Below are 20,750 nucleotides of genomic sequence, written 5' to 3' on the forward strand. Positions count from 1 at the left end.
ACACCATAGCCTCATGCGGCCTTTGTACCTAGCAGTTTCCCCTCAGGGGCTTGTGACATCACCTGTTTGCAGGGACACAGAACCCGCGTCTTCCAAACAAAACATCGTCGTGGATTCACTCCTCAAAGGTACAAAGCGTGAGAAGAGAGACAAGCCCCTGCACGCCTGGGGATTCCTTCCCCTCGGCCCAGCTAACTCCAGCTCTGAGCCGGGAGAAGCAGACTGCTCCTACTGCACTTTCTACCTCTCTCCCTCTGTGGGGTGGCACAAAGCTTTGCATTGGCACGCTTGCGGAGCCTCCCCGAGCTCCATTTTTCTAGGGTCTTTGAGGCTTTAGGTTTCCTTGCATCCCAGGCTTAACCCAGGCTCTAGCTTGGATGGAGCCAGACAGGTAATTTCTTCCCCACTGATGGCCAAGCCACTGTTAGCATGGCTCCTTTGAAGGTGCGTACCCCGGGCTGTCTTATCTTTGCCATTGTTTCATTTCCTGTGGGATGCCCAGTTGTAGTCTCCTGTAACCCACCATCACCAAACACTCGGAGGCCTGCCCCATCGTCACAAACAGTAATACAGATATTTCCCACTTCAGCACCACAGCCTACACTGTGCTCTAATATATGCAGGGGGACAGGTGTGAGGGACCCAGGACCAGGGGAGAGCAAAGGGGTTTGAAGCCCCCCTTTGCCCCTCACTCCTGCTGAGCTGTGTCCCCCTTAGCTGCAGCCCAGGATCCACGTCTTCACAGGTAACTGCAATGCTAGCCCAGCTTCCAGGTAGCTCACCACACTGGCTAGCAGGGCAATGACTGTTCCCGTTTTTATTACAATGCCTCTCCCTGGTATTCAGAGGGATTCTGATTCTAAATACCTGCTGTCAACTGAATATCCAACACTTCAGCTGACGCCACAGGGAGCTAGGCGCATGCACCGGAGAGCAGACCTGGCCCTTACTCGGTACGTGCTAGGGGAACAGATGGTTAGGTGGATACTAACCTGAGTGCTGATCTTTGTTTCTGCTGATCACAGGCCAGAATTCTGCTCTGGGTTTCACCTTGAGTTTAATGGAACAACACACCCACGTCAGACAAGAACCTGGCCCCAGGTGCACGTGCTCTGCTCTGTACATCTGCAAGGGCCCAGACTGTTTTCAGACCATCCCCCATGAGGAGGAGGAGGAGTGGAAGGAGACATGCAGTATTATCAGTTCAGGAGGAAATCACTCTTTTCAAAGGCCTGGAAAGAAATGAGTATCTCAGAGCATCTGTTGGAACAAATTCTAGATCGTAGACCAGATTCTTAAGGAAAGGAAAGGAAAGGAAAGGAAAGGAAAGGAAAGGAAAGGAAAGGAAAGGAAAGGAAAGGATCATCCATCTTCAAGGAAAGATAATAAACAAATTCTATAAAAACACAGAGACCCCTCGCTCCTCTTGTTGATGCTTTTCCATTATTGCCACACACATTCATATGCAGCATTCCGCTAACAGCTCAGAGTCAAAGGTTAACAGAGTGCCAATGGACTTCCTGTTTTCTGCTTAGCGTAAACACGCTCACCTTTAGCTCCCAGAGAAATGAATGGGAGCTGAACACACTCAGCACCTTGTAGGATTGGGCCCAACATCTGGATCGACCCTGCATTCACATCATTTAATCACAGAAATTGAGTGACTGATATGAGTTATTTAAAGGAACCTTCAGCAAAGCAAACAATCATTTAAGTAAGGCTGAAAAAAATTCTTAAATCATTGTTCACCCTGAGATAGAATAGATTTATTAGCAAGAGGTAATCAGGAAACATATATTTTTACAAAAATGGAAATATTTTTCCAAACAAGCTGTAAGTTGAAATATTTTAGGGCTTGAAATAGAATTCTCATACCACTAGGTATTGCTTACAGCAAAAGTTTTCTGTTTGTTACAGTGGAGCATGCCTGCCACTTTAAAGTTAAACTGTGTTTATATACTGTACAATGTAAAAAATACATGGTAGTATTCACAGAATAAGCACTACATTACTATATTCCTGCTAGACGGTGGTTAGACAGGATTATAGTATATGTAATAAAAACACTTGGTCATTTTTTTCTAATTCTACATTGTGTTACTAATAATTGTCACAAGGTATACAGATTTATAGCATATCCACAGAAGCGTGTAATGAGTGTTATGCAGCTAAAATATTAAAAGATATATTGTCTCTCCCCTACTCTTAATGAACTCTGGGCAGCAACCAACAAGAGTGAAGGATTGTGTAATTTACACATATGTCTCTTTCCCCACACAGGCACAGTGCCTCATCCAGCTCAGTCCTGCTATCTGGTGTTACCAGAACAGCCAATGGGATGGTGGGATAGAAACAGAGCGCAGGTTAATGGAGATGTGATGAATTACAGATTGTCTGTTGCCTCAAAGTTGGCTCAGTGATATAATGATTTAGATCACCTGCTTGACCAATAATTATTGTTTTAAACTGCATTATAGGAGAATCTTTTTAAATTGCCTGACTCCAGAGCAAGGGTCCTTCAGTTACAATAATTACGTGAAACATGCTGAGTTGAGTGCCCTGATTGTGCGTCCAACACAACAGCAGTGTCTAGAGTGGAAAGGAAAGGCGACTGGAGCTCTGCCGGTGGTTTGTTGTGTATTTGCTGTTTTTCTCCTGCTACCCCAACTCTTCCCCACCCCCTGAGAAGACCAAATGACAAAAATAACATTGTTTAAAATAAACCGGGACTGCCATAAACAAAATGCTTTATGCATGAATCCTTAAACAATGCAGGAAGTTCTAGTCAAGTTCTACTGTGTTCCAATAGCAAGAGGAAGTTTTGTTTTAGTTGAGAAGCACATACGAGGAAGTCAATCTAGGGTGCCCAACATAAACAAACAGGTATGTACAGTATGATATAGGATGTGTACAGACGAACTGCCGGCCACTGCTCTACATTCAGGTAGGCAGTTTAGGTTCTATTCGAAGAGAAGATTCATAAAGACTTTCTTCATCCATTACAAATGATTGGTCCAGTAAATACTGTGTCACCTGGAAAAGAAATTGAACTTGCAGAGTCAAATCATTATTAAGTAGGGACTTGACCTTGCTCCCCAGTGAAGCTAATGAGCGTCAAGCCCTAGAAGTGTTAAAACATTAAGAAATGAAATGCCCCACAAAGCACACAAAGAACAAGCACTGCATTGTAGATAAGTGTGTACCACTCCCACTGGTTTAAACAGGAGCTGGTACTTTAAGGGAGACTCTGGTCTCATGACTCAAGTGTTTACAGCCTTGGCTGCTGTTCTGGTTTCTCAGGCTGGCTGAGAGAAGTGAGAAGGGGAACAGGCCAACAAGGGGAGGAGAGAAAGAGGAAGGAGACAGAGGAGCATGAGCCTAGAGCCCCAAACCACACGGCTCTCGAGTGAGTTTGACATTTCTCAACACACACTGAACAGAGAGAGAAGCGCCATTTTAAAGGGTTTGAGGGGCTTGGGGCAGAATAGGAGAGTGTCTCAGAAATGGGGAAGGTAGAAGAATCCCCAGGCCACCCTACTCCGCAAAAGAGACGTGCTCCCTTGCCACGCTGCTGTGCTGTGATACGGGCCAGAGGGGCAGTGTGGAGCGAAGAGATGCCTGAGGACAGGATAGCACATTTGCAGACCAGCATCTGGGGATGAAAGCTGCTCTAGAAATGCAAGACATCAAGTCCCTCAGTGGGGAGCCCATGTAGCATTTCTTCTGCTCCACACACCCGATCCTGCACACCCTCAGCTCCAGAAGGCTCTCCACGGGGAACCATCAGAAACTGATCCAATTAGTTTCTTCTATTTTAAATTTAGTTTAAAAATATCAAACCCTTTTTGGAGCAGCAGTCGGAAAGGCAAAGCAGATTTGCTGTGAACGCTACAGCAGCAGTTGAGAAGAGCAGGATGGAGAGCCTGTGAAGATCGAAGTGGAAGAACATACCTTGGCTTGGTGTTCTATCTTGTAGGACGTTTGCTGAAACTGGCGGATCTCTCGAATGATGTGGGAAATCTGTCCAGAGATAAAACAGTGTAATGTCTTATATTACTGCAGCTGCCAATATCAAACTTCCCTAAATACCTCATGCTCCATCCCAGACACAAATGGGGGAGGGGGCGGAGAGAGAGAATCATTCTGTATATTAATGTAATTTTGAAACACGACATTATTTAGCCTTCAATGAAAAAGTCTCTCTTTGTTCCCTAAAAATATATTTGTTCCTTTCATCTGCAAGAACATTTATGTGTGTGGGGGGGGTGGGGGGGGCGGTCGGTCAGATAAGGAAGTTATTCCTTCTGCTCAGGTGATGGGAGTCTGTGATGTGGAGCTGAAAGTTCTGGGTTCAAACCCTGCTGACAAGCCACCATGCGGGGTGGGGGTGGGGGGGTTGAGACCTTCGCCTTGAAGGGAGAGTTTGTCGAGGCCGTCAGTAAGTTTTACTCAGCTCCCATAGTTCCAGGTATTTGTAGAGCAGTAAGAAATTCAAGAACTAACTGGGAACATAGGGCCACATTCTCACCTGGTATAAATCAGCGTGGCTCCCCTGACCTTATTGGAACTATGCCGCTTTACACCCACTGCGAATGTGGCCCCAACAAATGGCATTATCTCTAGAGGCACTTCTCTAGCGCAGACTTTAACGCTCTGGCCGTGCTGACCTGCATCTCATCCTCCAGCCACTAGCTGGCTTCAGCGGGAGTTCTGGGGCAGGGCAACGCGGGCGCGGACTCTGGTGCAGTACGAACACAGCAATGTCTTGGTGCAATTGCCACGAGGCTCTCTCCAATAACAGTCCTCCACAAGCCTGGTCCTGGATTGTACCAAACTCTCCTTTATTTCACCTTGATAAGTTACCCCAAAGTGGAACTCACCATTCTCATTTTGGAGAAGTTCACCAAGCCATCTTCAGTATAATTTGGAGTTCCCTCCTCTATGAATGCCAGGTCGGTCAGATACATTCCCAGGTAAGGAACACAGGGTGGGTCGCAACTTAAAAGCAAATCAGAGAAAAGGAAAAAAATAATCATACTTTTTGTTTTTTAAAGAAGCTATAGAGAAACTGTTCAATCAGCTTTGAGAAAAAACCACCTCTCTCTGGGAAGCAAATGTTGGGATATGTAAGGGTTAAGTAGAGACCTGGGAAACTGCTGGTGTGCTGGCATAGTATTAGTGGTTAGAAGCACGGGCAGGCACCGTTTCTGGGCTTGATAGATAAAGTGCTACCCCTCTCCCTTCCCTTCTGCTTGTTAAGGATTGATAAGCACTGGAGCTGCATAAGGAATGTGGGGGACTAAAGGATACTCCCTTCCCTGGGAACTGCTGAGTAAGGGAACTTATGGCCACAATTACTGCAAAGAAATGTATCTTCAAGGTAAAAATGTCTGTAGAATATGCATAATGCTGTAAACAGGGGCGGGTATAATTGTATTCAGTATATAGCTAGGAATATTCATTAGATGGGCGTTTATATGATCACCTAAAGGGGTGGGGGGGCATTGTAGTAAATGTGGGTATTTACCTATTAACTTAGATAAAAGAGCGCAAGGTAATTAACTCAGGGCTTACTCGACAATTGGGTTGAGGGGAACAAGCACCGCAATAAAGAAGCCTGTCTACTCAATCCGCCTCTGGGTCCTCCTGCTCTTCTCGAACAGCAAGAAGATGGCACGTCTACAGCCTGACCCTGCAGATCTTTCATCCCACGCACACTTTCATGCCTAGCCCCCACTGGAGTCTCATGGTGAATGGTGTGCTGGACAGGGTCCCTACTAAAGGGAACATGCTTTGTAGGGAGCAGAAAAGGGCAGGTTCAGAGTCCTCCCTCCCCAACAGACGCCTTCCTGAGTCCACGAGAGCTTTAGCAAAAGGTTAGAAAGAACTTTCACAACTTCTTTTCTAATAATGTCAGTGTTAAAATGACCCTCGCCTCCTCCTATCTCCACCCCCTTAGCAGCACAGAATGCAGAAATCAGAATTTCTGGGGGGTTTTCCAACTGTTGTATAAATAGATAATAAGACAGAAAATACCATATTGCCTCTATATAAATCCATAGTATGCCCACAGCTTGAATACTGGGTGCAGATGTGGACGCCCCATCTCAAAAAAGATATATTGGAATTGGAAAAGGTTCAGAAAAGGGCAACAAAAATGGTTAGGGGTGTGGAACAGCTTTTGTATGAGGAGAGATTAATAAGACTGGGACTGTTCAGCTTGGAAAAGAGACGACTACGGGGGGATATGATTGAGGTCTATAAAATCAGGACTAGTGTGGAGAAAGTAAATAAGGACGTGTTGTTTACTTCTTCTCATAACAAGAAGTAGGGGGTCTCCAATGGAAATGAATACTGTAGGCAGCAGTTTAAAACAAACCAAAGGAAGTATTTCTTCACACAGCACACAACCAACCTGAGGAACTCCTTGCCAGAGGATGTTGTGAAGGCCAAGACCATAACAGGGTTCAAAAACCACTAGATAAGTTCATGGAGGGTAGGTCCATCAATGGCTGTTAGCTAGGACGGACAGGGATGTGTCCCTAGCCTCTGTTTGCTAGAAGCTGGGAATGGGTGACAGGGGATGGATCACTTGATGATTCCCTGTTCTGTTCTTTCCCTCTGGGGCACCTGCCACTGGCCACTGTTGGAAGACAGGACACTGGGCTAGATGGACCTTTGGTCTGACCCAGTCTGGCCATTCTTATGTTATGTACTTTGGACACAATCTTCAAATAAAAGCTAAGCAGGAAAGTGATCAGCCCCAGGGGTAATGTTTTCCCTGGTGAAAAATTGTCAGAGCCTGATTGCTCCTGACCCAGCACACTGGAGTGGGCTCCCCCATCTGTTCACATAACCCATTGCAGGGGTATGGACTGTCAGGATGTTCACCACCGTGTCCCTGACGTGATCTCGAAGGGCTGGATGGCCATGGGAGCTGGCACGAAGCTGCAGGGTGCTGATATGCAGAGAGACTTCCTGTTCCAACCACAGGCTTCGAACTGTCAGCAACCCCAGAGGTGACAATTGTTGTGGTCGTCAGGTACCGAGCGACGGGGATGCCCTGTCACACATTGCCATGAGCCGTCCAGGATCGGCAGCGGAAGTGAGAGCAGTCTGTCCAAGGGATGACGGTTTGGATGATAGATCCACTTCAGCCACATTTGAAGAAAGAAAGAGGCAACCTGGCAAAGGTAGGGAAGGAGCCTGGCATGGCAGAGGCGTCCGGAGAGGACAAAGAAGTGGTTTCCCATGCCAGAAACGGATCCTGTTTCTGAACCACTGGCTCCAGGTGGGACAACCCTGCAGGCCCAGCGGGAACAGACTCAGCACTCCCTTGTAGCTGCCATGGTTTGGGAACAAGAGCCACCAATGGGACCAGTGATCTCACTCTGGAGCGGGTCGAAGACTGGGACCTCTCGGACTGAGGCACAAGGTGGGCCACTGGGCAAATGGAGCAGGCTTTGATGGCCACGAGGCACCAGGCCAAGAGCCCCTGTCCCCACTGTGGGAACGACGCCGATCTTGGTACCGAGGATGGTCTGGTGCCTATCGGGTGATGACGACGGAGAGAATGACCCTGGGCTGGATCTCGAGAAGTCCTGGAGATTCTCTGGTGACACGGGGAGCCAGCCCCCATGGGGCGAGCAAACAGTCAGACTCATCTGAAGCCCAGCGTGGGGGCGGCCTCGGTGCAGATGAGGAACGGGGGCTCTGCACTGGCGGTATGAGCGAGACGCACTCTGGCCCAGTACTGGAAGAGGCCCCGGGACCGAAGGGCGGTACTGAGCTCAGCGGGGGGATCTGGTGCCAGGGCAGTGACAGCGACACAGGGGGACCAGCGTCGAGGGGGCTGTCGGTGCGGGCACAGTGTCAGGCTCAATTCCAGCATCTGGGGACGAACCTGGCAGCTCTACGACCTGGCCAGAAGGTGCCCAGGGCATAACAAAGGAGGAAGCGGCACCGGGAAACTCCTGGCCCGGTGGAGAGTCAGGGAGTGAGAGGCAAAGCAGGACTGATGCTGCCCGACCTGCCACCAGCATGGAGCCAGTCGGGCCGTTGCCGATGTCGCTGGCACTGAGCCAGGGCCGCAATGAGAGTCAACAGTCCGGGTTCTCACTGGTCTCCGTGCGGTACTGGGGAGTGGTTCGACGGACCTGCTCCATCCCACGTGGGGGAAGGAGAATGGCGCTGGTCCACACACCTTGTTAGAAGATAAAGGAGAGTCTCCCCAAGCCCTGCTGTGCTTCCAATTAGTCTTATAGGACGTCTTCCTCGCTGCACAGGAGGAGGGAGAACTACTCTTCCTCTTGGGGGAACCCCAGGCCCCCATGCAGCGCAGCATCCCTTGCCGGCTCCGAAGGCGGCTGCCGATCAGACGAGGGTCTCGGTGCTGAAACGAGCCTCATGACTGCTCCAGTAGCTGCTGCTGCAGCCGTAAGTCTCGCTCCACCCGAGTCCTCTTGGGGAACGCCTGCAGACGGAGCGCCGTTCCGTAACGTAGACACGGCGAGCACCTCGGGGACGATCACTGTTGGGGAAGGCCCCCCATACGGCTGACGGCACTTGAACCCTGGGGAGGGCATCCAACCGCTAACGCCAAACTAACCTAGGGTACCACTGACTATTATCTAGAGGCAAAGACTCCCGAGAGCTGAGACCGAACGCACGAGATGGAACGCCACGCAGAGCGCCGGTGCTAGCCGCGGGCCGGGAGGAGGAGCCGAGGAGCAGGGGTCAGAGCGGTGCTGCTCCTATACAGCCAGGGGAGGGGCTAGGGCCAGGGGGTGAACGCCGCCCCTCCAGGCACTGCCAGGCAAAGCTCTGCCGTTGGCGGCTGAGTGCGCGCACAGCGCCGTGGAAGACCCAGCGGCGTCTACCCGAATCACTGAGGAGGATATTGTAGAAGCGGCAGAGAGTCCTGTGGCACCTTAGAGACAACAGACGGATTGCAGCAGGAGCTCTCGCGGGCGAATGCCCACCTCGTCGGATGCGTGGAGTGGAAATTCCCAGAGGCAGGTATCAATATGCAAGCAAGAATCAGGCTCGGGATAAGGAGGTTAGTTTGATCAGGGAGGATGAGGCCCTCTTCTAGCAGCTGAGGTGTGAACCCAAGGGAGGAGAAACGGCTTTTGTCGTTGGCGAGCCAGTCACAGTCTGTTTAATCCTGAGCAGATGGGGTCAAATTTGCAAATGAACTGAAGCTCAGCAGTTTCTCCTTGAAGTCTGGCCCTGACGTGTTTTGGCTGCAGGATGGCCACCTTGAAATCTGCTCTTGTGTGTCCAGCGAGGCTGAAGTGTTCTCCTACAGGTTTTTGTATATTGCCGTTCCTAATATCGGATTTGTGTCCATTTATCCTTTTATGTAGGGACGGTCCAGTTTGGCCGAAACGCTCGGCAGAGGGGCATTGCTGGCACGTGATGGCGTAGATTACATTGGTGGACATGCAGGTGAATGAACCGGTAATGGTGGGGTTGATCTGGTTAGGTCCTGTGATGCTGTCGCTGGTGTAGGTATGTGGCAGAGCTGAGGAGGATATTAAACATCATCTACTGGGGATAAACATTTTAAATCAGCAGCCCCCATACCTTGCAAACAAGACTTAAAAGAGCAGGCTGAGGAGATCTCTGGCCCATTTCTGTTCATTTTTAATAAATCTTGGAATACGGGGGAAATTCCAGACCTGAGGAGTGCTCATGTCCTGACAATACTCAACAAGGGCAAGCAGGATGACACGGCAGGTTAGCCGGACATTCACCCCAGGTAAAATAATGGAAAAGCTGGTACCAGATTCAATTAATAGAGAATCAAAGGATAGGAATATAATTAATGCCAATCAACATGGTTTTATAAAAAATTGTTCTTGTCAGATAAACTCGTAATCTCATCAAAGAATGAAATCAAGTTTGGTTGATAAAGGTAAGTGTGCAGACGTAATACACTCCACCTTCTGTCAGCCACTGGACTTAGCACTTCCCTACATTCTGATGAAAATCAACGCTATACCATATCAACACAATACAAGTGAAATGGATGAAGAACTGGCCAGCTGACAGGTCTCAAGAAATCGCTGTCCACGGGGCATCACTGGGGATGCATCTAGTGGTGCTTTGCAGGGATTGGTTCTAGGCCTGATGCTATTCAGCAAGTAAATATAGAATCACTGCTAATACAATGTGCAGGTGACCCGAAGGCTGGTGGAATGGTAAATAATGATGGGGTCAGGGCAGAGCAGGGACTCTGAAAAGAATGTAGGGGTCACAATGGACAAGAACTGAACACAAGCTCCCAGCGTGATGCTGTGGCACAAAGGCTAATGCAATCCTTGGACGTATAAACAGGGGAGGAGCAGGAGCAAAGAGGGGAGTTTACCTCTGTAAATGGCATTGCTGAGACCGATACCTGAACGACGCATCCAGCTCTGGTGTCCACATTTTAAAAACGATGTTGAAAAACTGGAGAGGGTGCAGAGAAGAGCCACAAACATTTGTCAAGGGCTGGAGAAAATGCCTGACAGTGAGAGACTTAAGGAGCTCCATGGGTTTAGCTTATCAGAAAGAAGAGCAAGCAGCAACTTGAGCCCGGTGTATCGGCACCTTGATGGGGAGAAAATCCTGGGTACTAAAGAGCTCTTTAATCTCGCAGAGAAAGGCAGAGCCAGAACCAATGGCTGGAAACTGATGCCAGACAAATTCAATCAGAAATTAGGCACAAATGTTCAACAGGGAGGGTGATTAACTCTTGGACCAAACTCCCAATGCCAGCAGTGGATTCTCTATCTCTTGATGGCTTCCAATCCATACTGGAGCCTTTCTGGAACATGCGTTTGCCAAACACAAGTTACTGGGCCCAGTCAGGGTGACCGGGTGAAATGTAAGGGCCTGTGTTACACAGGAGGTCAGACTAGATGATCTAGTGGTCGCTTCTGGCCACCAACTCCATGCATCTATGGAAAAATGTTTCCTGTCCTTGACGTTAGCTCCTGCCCTTCAGAGGTGCTTTTAGTAAGGCTTTTGCAGATGTCATCTTAGCTCCTTTCCAGGGACTGTTTCTCTCACCTGAGGGCTGTGTGTAGGAAACAGGAACACATGCATTGGCATAATGACATCCCAGTCTTATCTGCAGAGGCTGGCAGCCCTGTGTTAGCTGCCCCTGGACGAGGCTGGGTCCCCGGGGAGTTTCAGGAGGACACACGCCCTGTGACAAACCCAGGCAAGCTGCCTGTCGGAAACCATGTGTAACAGGCTTTCAACAGCAAACACACAATGACAGTCACGTGTCACTTACTTTTTCAGAGCTTCTCGGAGATTCTTAAACCGGCCCTCCGACGACACCAGCCTTTGGAGCTTATCAATCAGAGCTTTCGTCTGCAAGGAATGAAGAGCATGTAGGAGTTAGAAAAAGGCCCTGGGAAAAGCTGCACCCTTCCCATGGGGCAGAAGTGAGAGTGATTCTGAAACCTTTGACAGTCAAGGGCTTGGGCCTTCATTTGAGATGTTCAGAGCTGTGCGCAGAGGGGCAGACCTCCTGAGAGGTCACCCCATATCCTGCCTCTCAGCCTGGTCAGTGTCCTCTGCACCCACAGAGCACGGAAAGCAGGAGGTGCCCCTTGATGCAACATCGACAGCGCAAAGGGAGCTGACAGGAGACTGCACTGCTGACTTGTCCATCTGGACTCCCCACCTGAGCCCAGGCAGGGCAGAGACGTCATTCCCAAGTCACAGTGCAAAGAAACAAAAGGCTCCTGCAGCTGACAACTTACATAGAAGCAGACCTTGCCTGCACAGAATGGGCCTGTGATAGAAAGGGGCCAGCAGGATATGCAATGTAATGACTTAGGGGGATAGGGTTCTTGGCCTCTTTCGTGACCAGGGACCCCTTTTCCATCCTAAGACTCCCCTCCCATCTAGCTGGGACAACCACCGCCCCATTACGCAGCATGAGAAGGGCAGGGTGCTTGCAACCCCTGGACCCTTGTTTGCAGCCCACGGGTTAAGACTCCCTGCCCTATGCACATATCCTGCTCCCGGTCCCCACTGTGGGCATGGAGGGTCCTGAGCGCAGTGCACACACTCGGCAGGAGGCGCAGGCGTTGAGGAGCCCACATGGGATCGCCCCAGCACATGGGGTCTTTAGGTTCTGAGAGCGGGGCGCGGGGTGGATCTGCCTGGATTCGGGGAGAAGAGCCCTGTCCTCTTGGCCCTAATGCACGTACCAGAGCTGTGTGCAGGGATGAGGATTTCAGCCTGGGACAGTGAATGGACCCGAGCTGTTTAAAGGTATGTCTACACGGGGGGTGCTCGAGCTAGCGCCTACAACCTGCCACGTTGCCGGGACAGTGTGGACGGCGGCTTGGCGAGCTGCCCAAGTACCTGCCCACCCGCTCCCCCGAGCAGGCTCTTGGATGGCTAGTCCGAGCCACCGCCCATGCTCCCCTGCTACGGTGCTATTTGTAGGCGCTAGCTCGGACAGAACGCGTGTGGGTGCGTCTACACCATCTGGGAACCACGCCTCCCAGCTCCAATGCAGACACACCCTAAGAGGCAATCCGGTATTCGCCTGGCAGCCGGCGCTTTGGGAGCTCGTCCCTTCGCCTTTCATATGGAGCGTTCAGGGGGATGCAAAGCCTAATCAGCCAAACAGACGCTGTGCCGTGCACAAACCCTGGCGGCCATTTTGAGGGCCGGTCAAGCAATAAATGCATGGAAACAAGCCCGAAGTGCGAAAAGACTGCTCTCACCTCCCCATCAGAGCAACGTGCCTGAGCCCGGAGAAGGGCTCTCGGCTGACTGCCAGTGGGGTGTCAATGCTGGCAAAGACACACTGAGGAGAGGAAGACCAGGAAACAGGCCAGAAATGGCGCCTGACTTCACCAGATCTAAACCGCTGCCATGATCCGGAGTCTCACGCTCGTACTCACGCTAGCTGTGGGACGGGGCACTCCTCACTGTATGGGCAGGAGAACCTGGCCCTGTAGGAAAATGGGGCATGCAAACCCCATTTGCACCCTCTGCGCTGGGTAGGAAAGGGCCTATTCTGGCCCCATGGCCATTGAAATGCTGTAAAACATCCCCAGTTCACTCCAACTTCCTCCACTGCTGGGGCTCGATGGAGCTGACTCCTGAGTGCCCACAACAGACTCCACTAGAACAGCAAGGAGAACAGGACCTGCCATGGCCATGTCACTGTGCCAATCCCAGTGCAAGACATGCCCCTGCCCCCGAGAACCCCTCCCCCCATTCCAAACACCAACGCATTAACCCACAGCGGTAACTTTCCAACTCCACAACTGAAATGACTGGGCTTACAGCATTAGCCGTGAAGCAGCATTCGTGCCTGAGAAGTGTACTCCTGCGGTGTGAACAATCCCCGGGGTGAAGTGTCACCTGACGATAATGCAGAAGTTAGGCTGTTTGCAATGATCTGAAAGGGTTAATCTCTTTACTCCCTGGGTTTTTAGTGTGCGTTCATTTTAGGCCATTCAAATGGAGATGTCCCCAGTGGCTCCCTACACCATTTCATCACACCCCATGCGTACGAAGAATCACTTCAGCACGGCTCCGTGGGGCTTTCTGTTCTGTTCATAGATTCATAGATACTAAAGTCAGAAGGGACCATTATGATCATCTAGTCTGACCTCCTGTACAACGCAGGCCACAGAATCTCACCCACCCACTCCTGCAAAAAACCTCTCACCTATGTCTGAGGTATTGAAGTCCTCAAATCGTGGTGTAAAGATTTCAAAGAGCAGAGAATCCTCCAGCAAGTGACCCGTGCCCCATGCTATAGAGGAAAGCGAAAAACCTCCAGGGCCTCTTCCAATCTGCCCTGGATGAAAATTCCTTCCCGACCCCAAATACGGTGATCAGCTAAACCCTGAGCATATGGACAAGATTCACCAGCCAGATACCCAGGAAAGAATTTTCGGTAGTAACTCAAATCCCACCCCATCTAACATCCCATCACAGGCCACTGGGCCTATTTACCATGAATATTAAAAGATCAATGAATTACCAAAATCATGTTATCCCATCATACCATCTCCTCCATAAACTTATCGAGTTTAATCTTAAAGCCAGATAGGTCTTTTGCCCCCACTGCTCCCCCTGGAAGGCTATTCCAAAACTTCACTCGTCTAATGGTCAGAAACCTTTGTCTAATTTCAAGTCTAAACTTCCCAATGACTAGTTTATATCCATTTGTTCTTGTGTCCACATTGGTACTGAGCTTAAATAATTCCTCTCCCTCTCCAGTATTTATCCCTCGGATATATTTATAGAGAGCAATCATATTTCCCCTCAACCTTCTTTTGGTTAGGCTAAACAAGCCAAGCTCCTTGAGTCTCCTTTCATAAGACAGGTTTTCCATTCCTCGGATCATCCTAGTAGCCCTTCTCTGCACCTGTTCCAGTCTGAATTCATCCTTCTTAAACATGGGAGACCAGAACTGCACACAGTATTCCAGGTGAGGTCTCACCAGTGCCTTGTATAATGGTACTAAAACCTCCTTATCCCTACTGGAAATACCTCTCCTGATGTATCCCAAGACCGCATTAGCTTTTTTCACGGCCATATCACATTGGTGGCTCATAGTCATACTATGATCAGCCAAAAATCCAAGGTCCTTCTCCTCCTCCGTTACTTCTAATTGATGCGTCCCTAGCTTATAACAAAAATTCTTGTTATTAATCCCTAAATGCATAACCTTACACTTCTCACTATTAAATTTCATCCTATTACTATTACTCCAGTTTACAAGGTCATCCAAATCTTCCTGTATGATATCCCTGTCCTTCTCTAAATTGGCAATACCTCCCAGCTTTGTATCATCCGCAAACTTTATTAGCACAGACTCCCACTTCTTGTGCCGAGGTCAGTAATAAAAAGATTAAATAAGATTGGTCCCCAAACCGATCCCTGAGGAACTCCACTGGTAACCTCACTCCGGCCTGACAGTTCACCTTTCAGTAGGACCCGCTGTAGTTTCCCTTTTAACCAATTCCTTATCCACCTTTCAATTTTCATATTGATCCCCATCTTTTCCAATTTAACTAATAATTCCACATGTGGCACGGTATTAAACGCCTTACTGAAATCTAGGTAAATTAAATCCACTGTGTTTCCTTTGTCTAAAAAATCTGTTACTTTCTCGAAGAAGGAAATCAGGTTGGTTTGGCACGATTTACCTTTTGTAAAACCATGTTGTATTTTGTCCCATTTACCATTGACCTCAATGTCCTTAAGTACTTTCTCCTTCAAAATTTTTTCCAAGACCTTGCATACTACAGATGTCAAACTAACAGGCCTGTAGTTACTTGGATCACTTTTTTTTTCCTTTCTTAAAAATAGGAACTATGTTAGCAATTCTCCAGTCATACGGTCTAACCCCTGAGTTTACAGATTCATTAAAAATTCTTGCTAATGGGCTTGCAATTTCATGTGCCAGTTCCTTTAATATTCTTGGATGAAGATTATCTGGGCCCCCCGATTTAGTCCCATTAAGCTGTTCGAGTTTCGCTTCTACCTCAGATATGGTAATATCTACCTCCATATCCTCATTCCCATTTGTCAAGCTACCATTATCCCTAAGATCCTCTTTAGCCTTATTAAAGACTGAGGCAAAGTATTTGTTTAGATATTGGGCCATGCCTAGATTATCCTTGACCTCCACTCCATCCTCAGTGTTTAGCGGTCCCACTTCTTCTTTCTTTGTTTTCTTCTTATTTATATGGCTATAGAACCTTTTACTATTGGTTTTAATTCCCTTTGCAAGGTCCAACTCTACTTGACTTTTAGCCTGTCCCACTTTATCCCTACATGTTCTGGCCTCAATAAGGTAGCTTTCCTTGCTGATCCCTCCTATCTTCCACTCCCTGTATGCTTTCTGCTTTTTCTTAATCACCTCTCTGAGATGCTTGCTCATCCAGCTTGGTCTACAACTCCTGCCTATGAATTTTTCCCCCTTTCTTGGGATGCAGGCTTCCGACAGCTTCTGCAGCTTTGACTTGAAGTAATCCCAGGCCTCCTCTGCCTTTAGATCCACAAGTCCTTCAGTCCAATCCATTTCCCTAACTAATTTCCTTAATTTTTGAAAGTCAGCCCTTTTGAAATCAAAAACCCTAGTCACAGATTTATTTTTGTTTATCCTTCCATTCAGTTTGAACTGAATTAGCTCATGATCACTTGAACCAAGATTGTCCCCTACAACCATTTCTTCTATGAGGTCCTCACTACTCACCAAAACCAAATCTAAAATGACATCCCCTCTAGTCGGTTCAGCAACTACTTGATGAAGGAATCCATCAGCTATCGCATCTAGGAACATCTGAGCCCTATTATTATTACTAGCACTCGTCTTCCAGTCTATATCTGGGAAGTTAAAGTCTCCCGTGATCACGCAGTTCCCATTAGTATTTACTTCATTAAAAATATTAAAGAGGACTCTATCTATATCCACATTAGATCTCGGCGGTCTCTAGCACACCCCAAGCACTATCCCAGGGGAGGCTCTAGTAGTTTTCTTCCCCAGTGTAATTTTTGCCCAGACGGACTCTGTCTTATCCATTCCATCGCTTCTTACTTCTTTACATTCTACCTCATCATTGATAGACAATGCTACTCCACCACCTTTGCCTTTATTTCTGTCTTTCCTAAACAGCACATCCCCTTCAATACCCGTAGTCCAGTCATGACGACTATTCCACCCTGTTTCTGTTCTCCCTAGAATATCTGGTTTCACTTCCTGCACCAGTGGCTCTAGTTCCTCCATTTTGTTACCTAGGCTCCTCGCACTGGTGTACACACATCTTCATTTTTGCTGTTTGGCCTCCCTCACATTCTGTACCCTATTGGGCACGGTCATTCTACTGCCAGAATAACCTATTAGACTGGTATCCACACTGCCCTTCCTCCTTATATACATTATCCTACCCACGGCTGTATCCTTTCTTACTTTGTTTTCTTCCCTCTCAATGCTAAAATCCGGCGTGGAGATTACCTGGACATCTCCCAACCATCTCCCCCAAATTCCTAGTTTAAAGCTCTCTTAATCAGTTGTGCCAGCCTCTATCCTAGAAGTCTATTTCCTTCCCTACTCAGATGAAGTCCATCCCGAGAGAACTGTCCTCTGTCCAGGAGTGCCTCCCAGTGGCCATACATCCCAAAGCCCTCCTTCTAGCACCACTGCCTAAGCCGTCTGTTGATAGTCATAATCTTGTCACACCTTTGTTGCCCTTCTCTAGGAACAGGCAGAATCCCACTAAAGATCACCTACGCCTTGATTTCCTTAAGCGTCTTCCCCAGCCTAGCATAGTCTCCCTTAATGCTTTCCAGCGAGAATCTAGCCATATCATTTGTTCCCACATGAAGGATAATTAGGGGATTCTTTCCTGCTCCCTTTAGGATCCTTTTCAACCTCAGGTCTACCTCCCGTATCTTAGCACCTGGAAGACAGCACACCCTTCTATTCTCTGGATCAGCTCTGGTTACAGGCCTGTCTAGTCTTCTCAGTAAAGAGTCCCCGATCACATAGACCTGCCTTTTCCTGGTGACGGTGCGATTCTCCAGCCTATCCCCTGTTCCCTCTGGCTGCGAGTTCTTTCCAATCCTATCCTGTTGGTACAGCACCTCACACAATAGGTCCTGGGACAGGATGGGCTCCCAGGCACTACAGCGAGACACGTCGTAAAGAACGGCTATAACTACGTACCTGCTTGGATACTTTGAGCCACGTTTTCTTGAGCCGGAAGATGGCACTGCGGTTCAGGGAGGAGGTGATCTCCAGGACTGCATTGTAATTGTGCAGACACCTGCAGATATCTGCCACAGCCACCCACTTCTCAATGGCGCTCCCTCTGGCATTGACATCCTCGTTGCGGAGGATTTCGGAAGCTATCAGGTTACTGATCTGCAGGGAGATCAAGGTTACAATCCATCATGTTAGGAACACTTTCATAGAAGGGCTTGTACTAATAATTCATTGCAGATCTTTTACCCGGACACTCCTTTACTGTCCTTCTCAGCAAGAGCCACAGGAAGGAACAGGGCTGATTCTGCTGCAAGCACTTTCCCAGCAGAAGGTGCTAACCGCATGGTAGCTTTACTGCAGCAACACATTCTGAGACATCCACCGCTCTGGCATCTCATTCATGATGAGAATTTAAATATTGCCACCTCCTGGAATTCACAGAGACAGCAACTAACAGTACATGTATGGACCAGCTGCAGTGTATGTATGGACCAGCTGCAGCGTATGTATGGACGAGCTGCAGTCCACTTACAAAATGTTCAGAGACTCCCTGCCTCGGCAGAGCACCTAGGCACATGCTTAACTTTAATTCTGAAGTCAATGGAATGTAAGCACGTGCTTAAGTGCCTCGATCAACATTTCTGACTGGCCTGCAGCTGGCCCGTACAGAGGTATACATGTCTTAGAGAGGGAGCTCAGGCTCCTTCGGATGGATACGGGGAACACTCTGATCAACATGTTCAAACATCAGCCCCTAGAGCAGAGGCCTCGTTTTCAGAGGGCAGAGCGACGGGTGCTGAGCACTTTGAAAGCAGGCCACGGATTTAGGAATCCAGATACAGATTTAGGGGGGAAATCCAGGGCCCTGAAGTCATAGGGAGTTTTGCCCGGGACTCCAAGGGAGTCAGGATTTCACTCTAGGAGCTGAACTTCAACTGTCCAAAATTGAAAATGGTGGCCCATGCTCTTCAGTTTGTATTTCCCTGGCCATTTCACTTTGCTCTGGGTAAGAACACAGTTCCGACATATTTTATGCTGAGATGGGTCCAAAACCCAAACCCTGGGCCCAAGTTTTCAGCTCAGATCTCCCTGTACAATGGGCCAGATTTGAACAACCTGAACTAGGAGGAAGTTTGGATTCAGATTTTACCCCCTCACTCCCTTGTGTTGGGTCTGGGGGTTGGTTTGGCCCATTCTAAGAGAACTGGATCAGCACATTGTACTGGGATTCCGTTCAGCCTCGTCTCCCACTGTGGAAATCACCATAGAAATGGGGTCAGTAAATCTCAGACGTAGGGTATGCAACGCAAGCCTTGACTCCTCCTACACCACCTGCACCACGATATCCCTGCCTGCCTGCGCTGTACTTACATCATTGAAGTGTTTAGTATTCTTCATAATGTAAGGAGTCCTTTCATTCTTTTCAAGCTTCATCCAACCTTGCCCAAAAAACTCTCTGCAAATTACAAAATCCAGGATCAATTCTATTGCATCTCCCTGGATCACTGACTCTTCCCCATACCCTGCACTGCCTAAGAAATACCCTGGGGAACGAGTTCTCACCAGGAGGGCTCTCACCCTTCGGAACGAAGCATCCGGATGTACAGGAAGAAGCTGCCTTCCTTCGTTTAGAGAAAAACTGGGCAATGGTCAGCCTCAGCGGTATCCCAGGACAAATGAGAGAAGAGGCTTGGTGACAGAGATACTCGCTCACAACTCATCACATGCAGGGTTAAGAAGGAAGTTCTCCCCAGACACACTGGGGTTCTCTAAGTCAGTGGTTCTAAACCAGGAGTCCGGGGTCAGTGTTAGACTCACTGGCCCAGAGCAGAAAGTTGAAGCCCCGCCATCTGGGGCCCTGAGTCCCGCTACCCGGGGCTGAAGCTGAAGCCTGAGCAATGTAGCTTCGTGGGGGTCCCTGTGGCATGGTGGCAGTTGCCCGGCTTGCTACCCCCTAATGCCGGCCCTGGCTTTTATACGTAGAAAACCAGTTGTTGTGGCCTAGGGGGGCCATGGAGTTTTATAGCATGTGGGGGGGGGCCTTGGAAAGAAAGAGGTTGAGACCCCCTGGCTCTAAGTCATCCCTGGAGCACTGAGGAGGGATTCTCTGTTAGAAGAAGGTTAATTTCCTGCATCTGCAAGGGGGAAGGAATCAGGCGGCCTCCCTCCCTCCCTCCCTCTCTCCACCCCCATCTTTGCCGCACAACAGAAAACTTCGACACATGAATTGCCAAGACCAGAGCAGCCATAGCAGTCACGCATGAGCTGAGCTCTTGAGAGACAAGGGCTATTGTCTTGCTACTCTGCAGAAACCACTGACGCATCCCTAGAATACAGGACTTCTGGGGCTGCCCCTTAGGGTTGCCAGGTGTCCAGCTTTTGACCAGAACACCCAGTCGAAAAGGGACCCTACCGGCTCCAGTCAGCACTGCTGACTGGGCCGTTAACAGTCCGGTTGGCAGGGTGGGAAGGCTTCTTACCTGGCTCCGCACAGCTCCTGGAAGCAGCGACATGTCCCTCAGCTCCTAGGCGGAGGCACAGCCCGCGGGGCTCCACGCGCTGCCCCTGCTCTGAGCATCGGCTCCGTAGCGCCCATTGGCCAGGAAGCGCGGCCAATGGGAGCTGCGGGGGTGGAGGCAGCGCGCAGAGCTGCCTGGCCGCACCTCTGCTTACACCGAAGGATATGTTGCAGCTCCCGGGGAGCCCCCTGAAGTAAGCACCGCTCGGAGCCTGCACCCCCTCCTGCACCCCAACCACATCCCAGCCCTGAGCCCCCTTGTGCACCCAAACTCCCTCCCAGAGCCTGCATCCTACCCCACCCCCTGAGCCCTCCACCCCACACCCCCTTCTGAGCCCCCTCCCGTACCCCAACTCCCTGTCCCAGCCTTAAGCCCCCTCTCATATCCAATCTCCCTCCTGGACCCTACAGCCCGCACTCCCCTGTACTCCAACCCCCTGCCATAGCCTGGAGCCCCCTCCCACACCCTGGACCCCTCATTTTTGG

At 49.4% G+C, this 20,750-nt stretch overlaps 1 protein-coding gene across 2 annotated transcripts in view; it reads right to left on the reverse strand.

Moving 5' to 3' along the window:
• Positions 1–1,754: 1,754 nt before the first annotated feature.
• The window catches only part of RASGRF1 (Ras protein specific guanine nucleotide releasing factor 1), a 96,894-nt gene continuing 77,898 nt past the window's right edge, over positions 1,755–20,750 (reverse strand). For both annotated transcript variants that reach the window (XM_077828965.1, XM_077828966.1), the window contains 6 exons: positions 19,118–19,202; positions 17,708–17,905; positions 11,288–11,367; positions 4,881–4,998; positions 3,952–4,020; positions 1,755–3,033 (listed from right to left, as the gene is read on the reverse strand). In XM_077828965.1, the coding sequence (XP_077685091.1) occupies positions 2,941–3,033; positions 3,952–4,020; positions 4,881–4,998; positions 11,288–11,367; positions 17,708–17,905; positions 19,118–19,202 (643 nt within the window). In that variant the 3' untranslated portion in view covers positions 1,755–2,940. The remainder of the gene's footprint in view (positions 3,034–3,951; positions 4,021–4,880; positions 4,999–11,287; positions 11,368–17,707; positions 17,906–19,117; positions 19,203–20,750) is intronic.

Source organism: Eretmochelys imbricata, chromosome 10 (assembly GCF_965152235.1).
Source record: "Eretmochelys imbricata isolate rEreImb1 chromosome 10, rEreImb1.hap1, whole genome shotgun sequence".
Taxonomy (NCBI): Eukaryota; Metazoa; Chordata; order Testudines; family Cheloniidae; genus Eretmochelys; species Eretmochelys imbricata.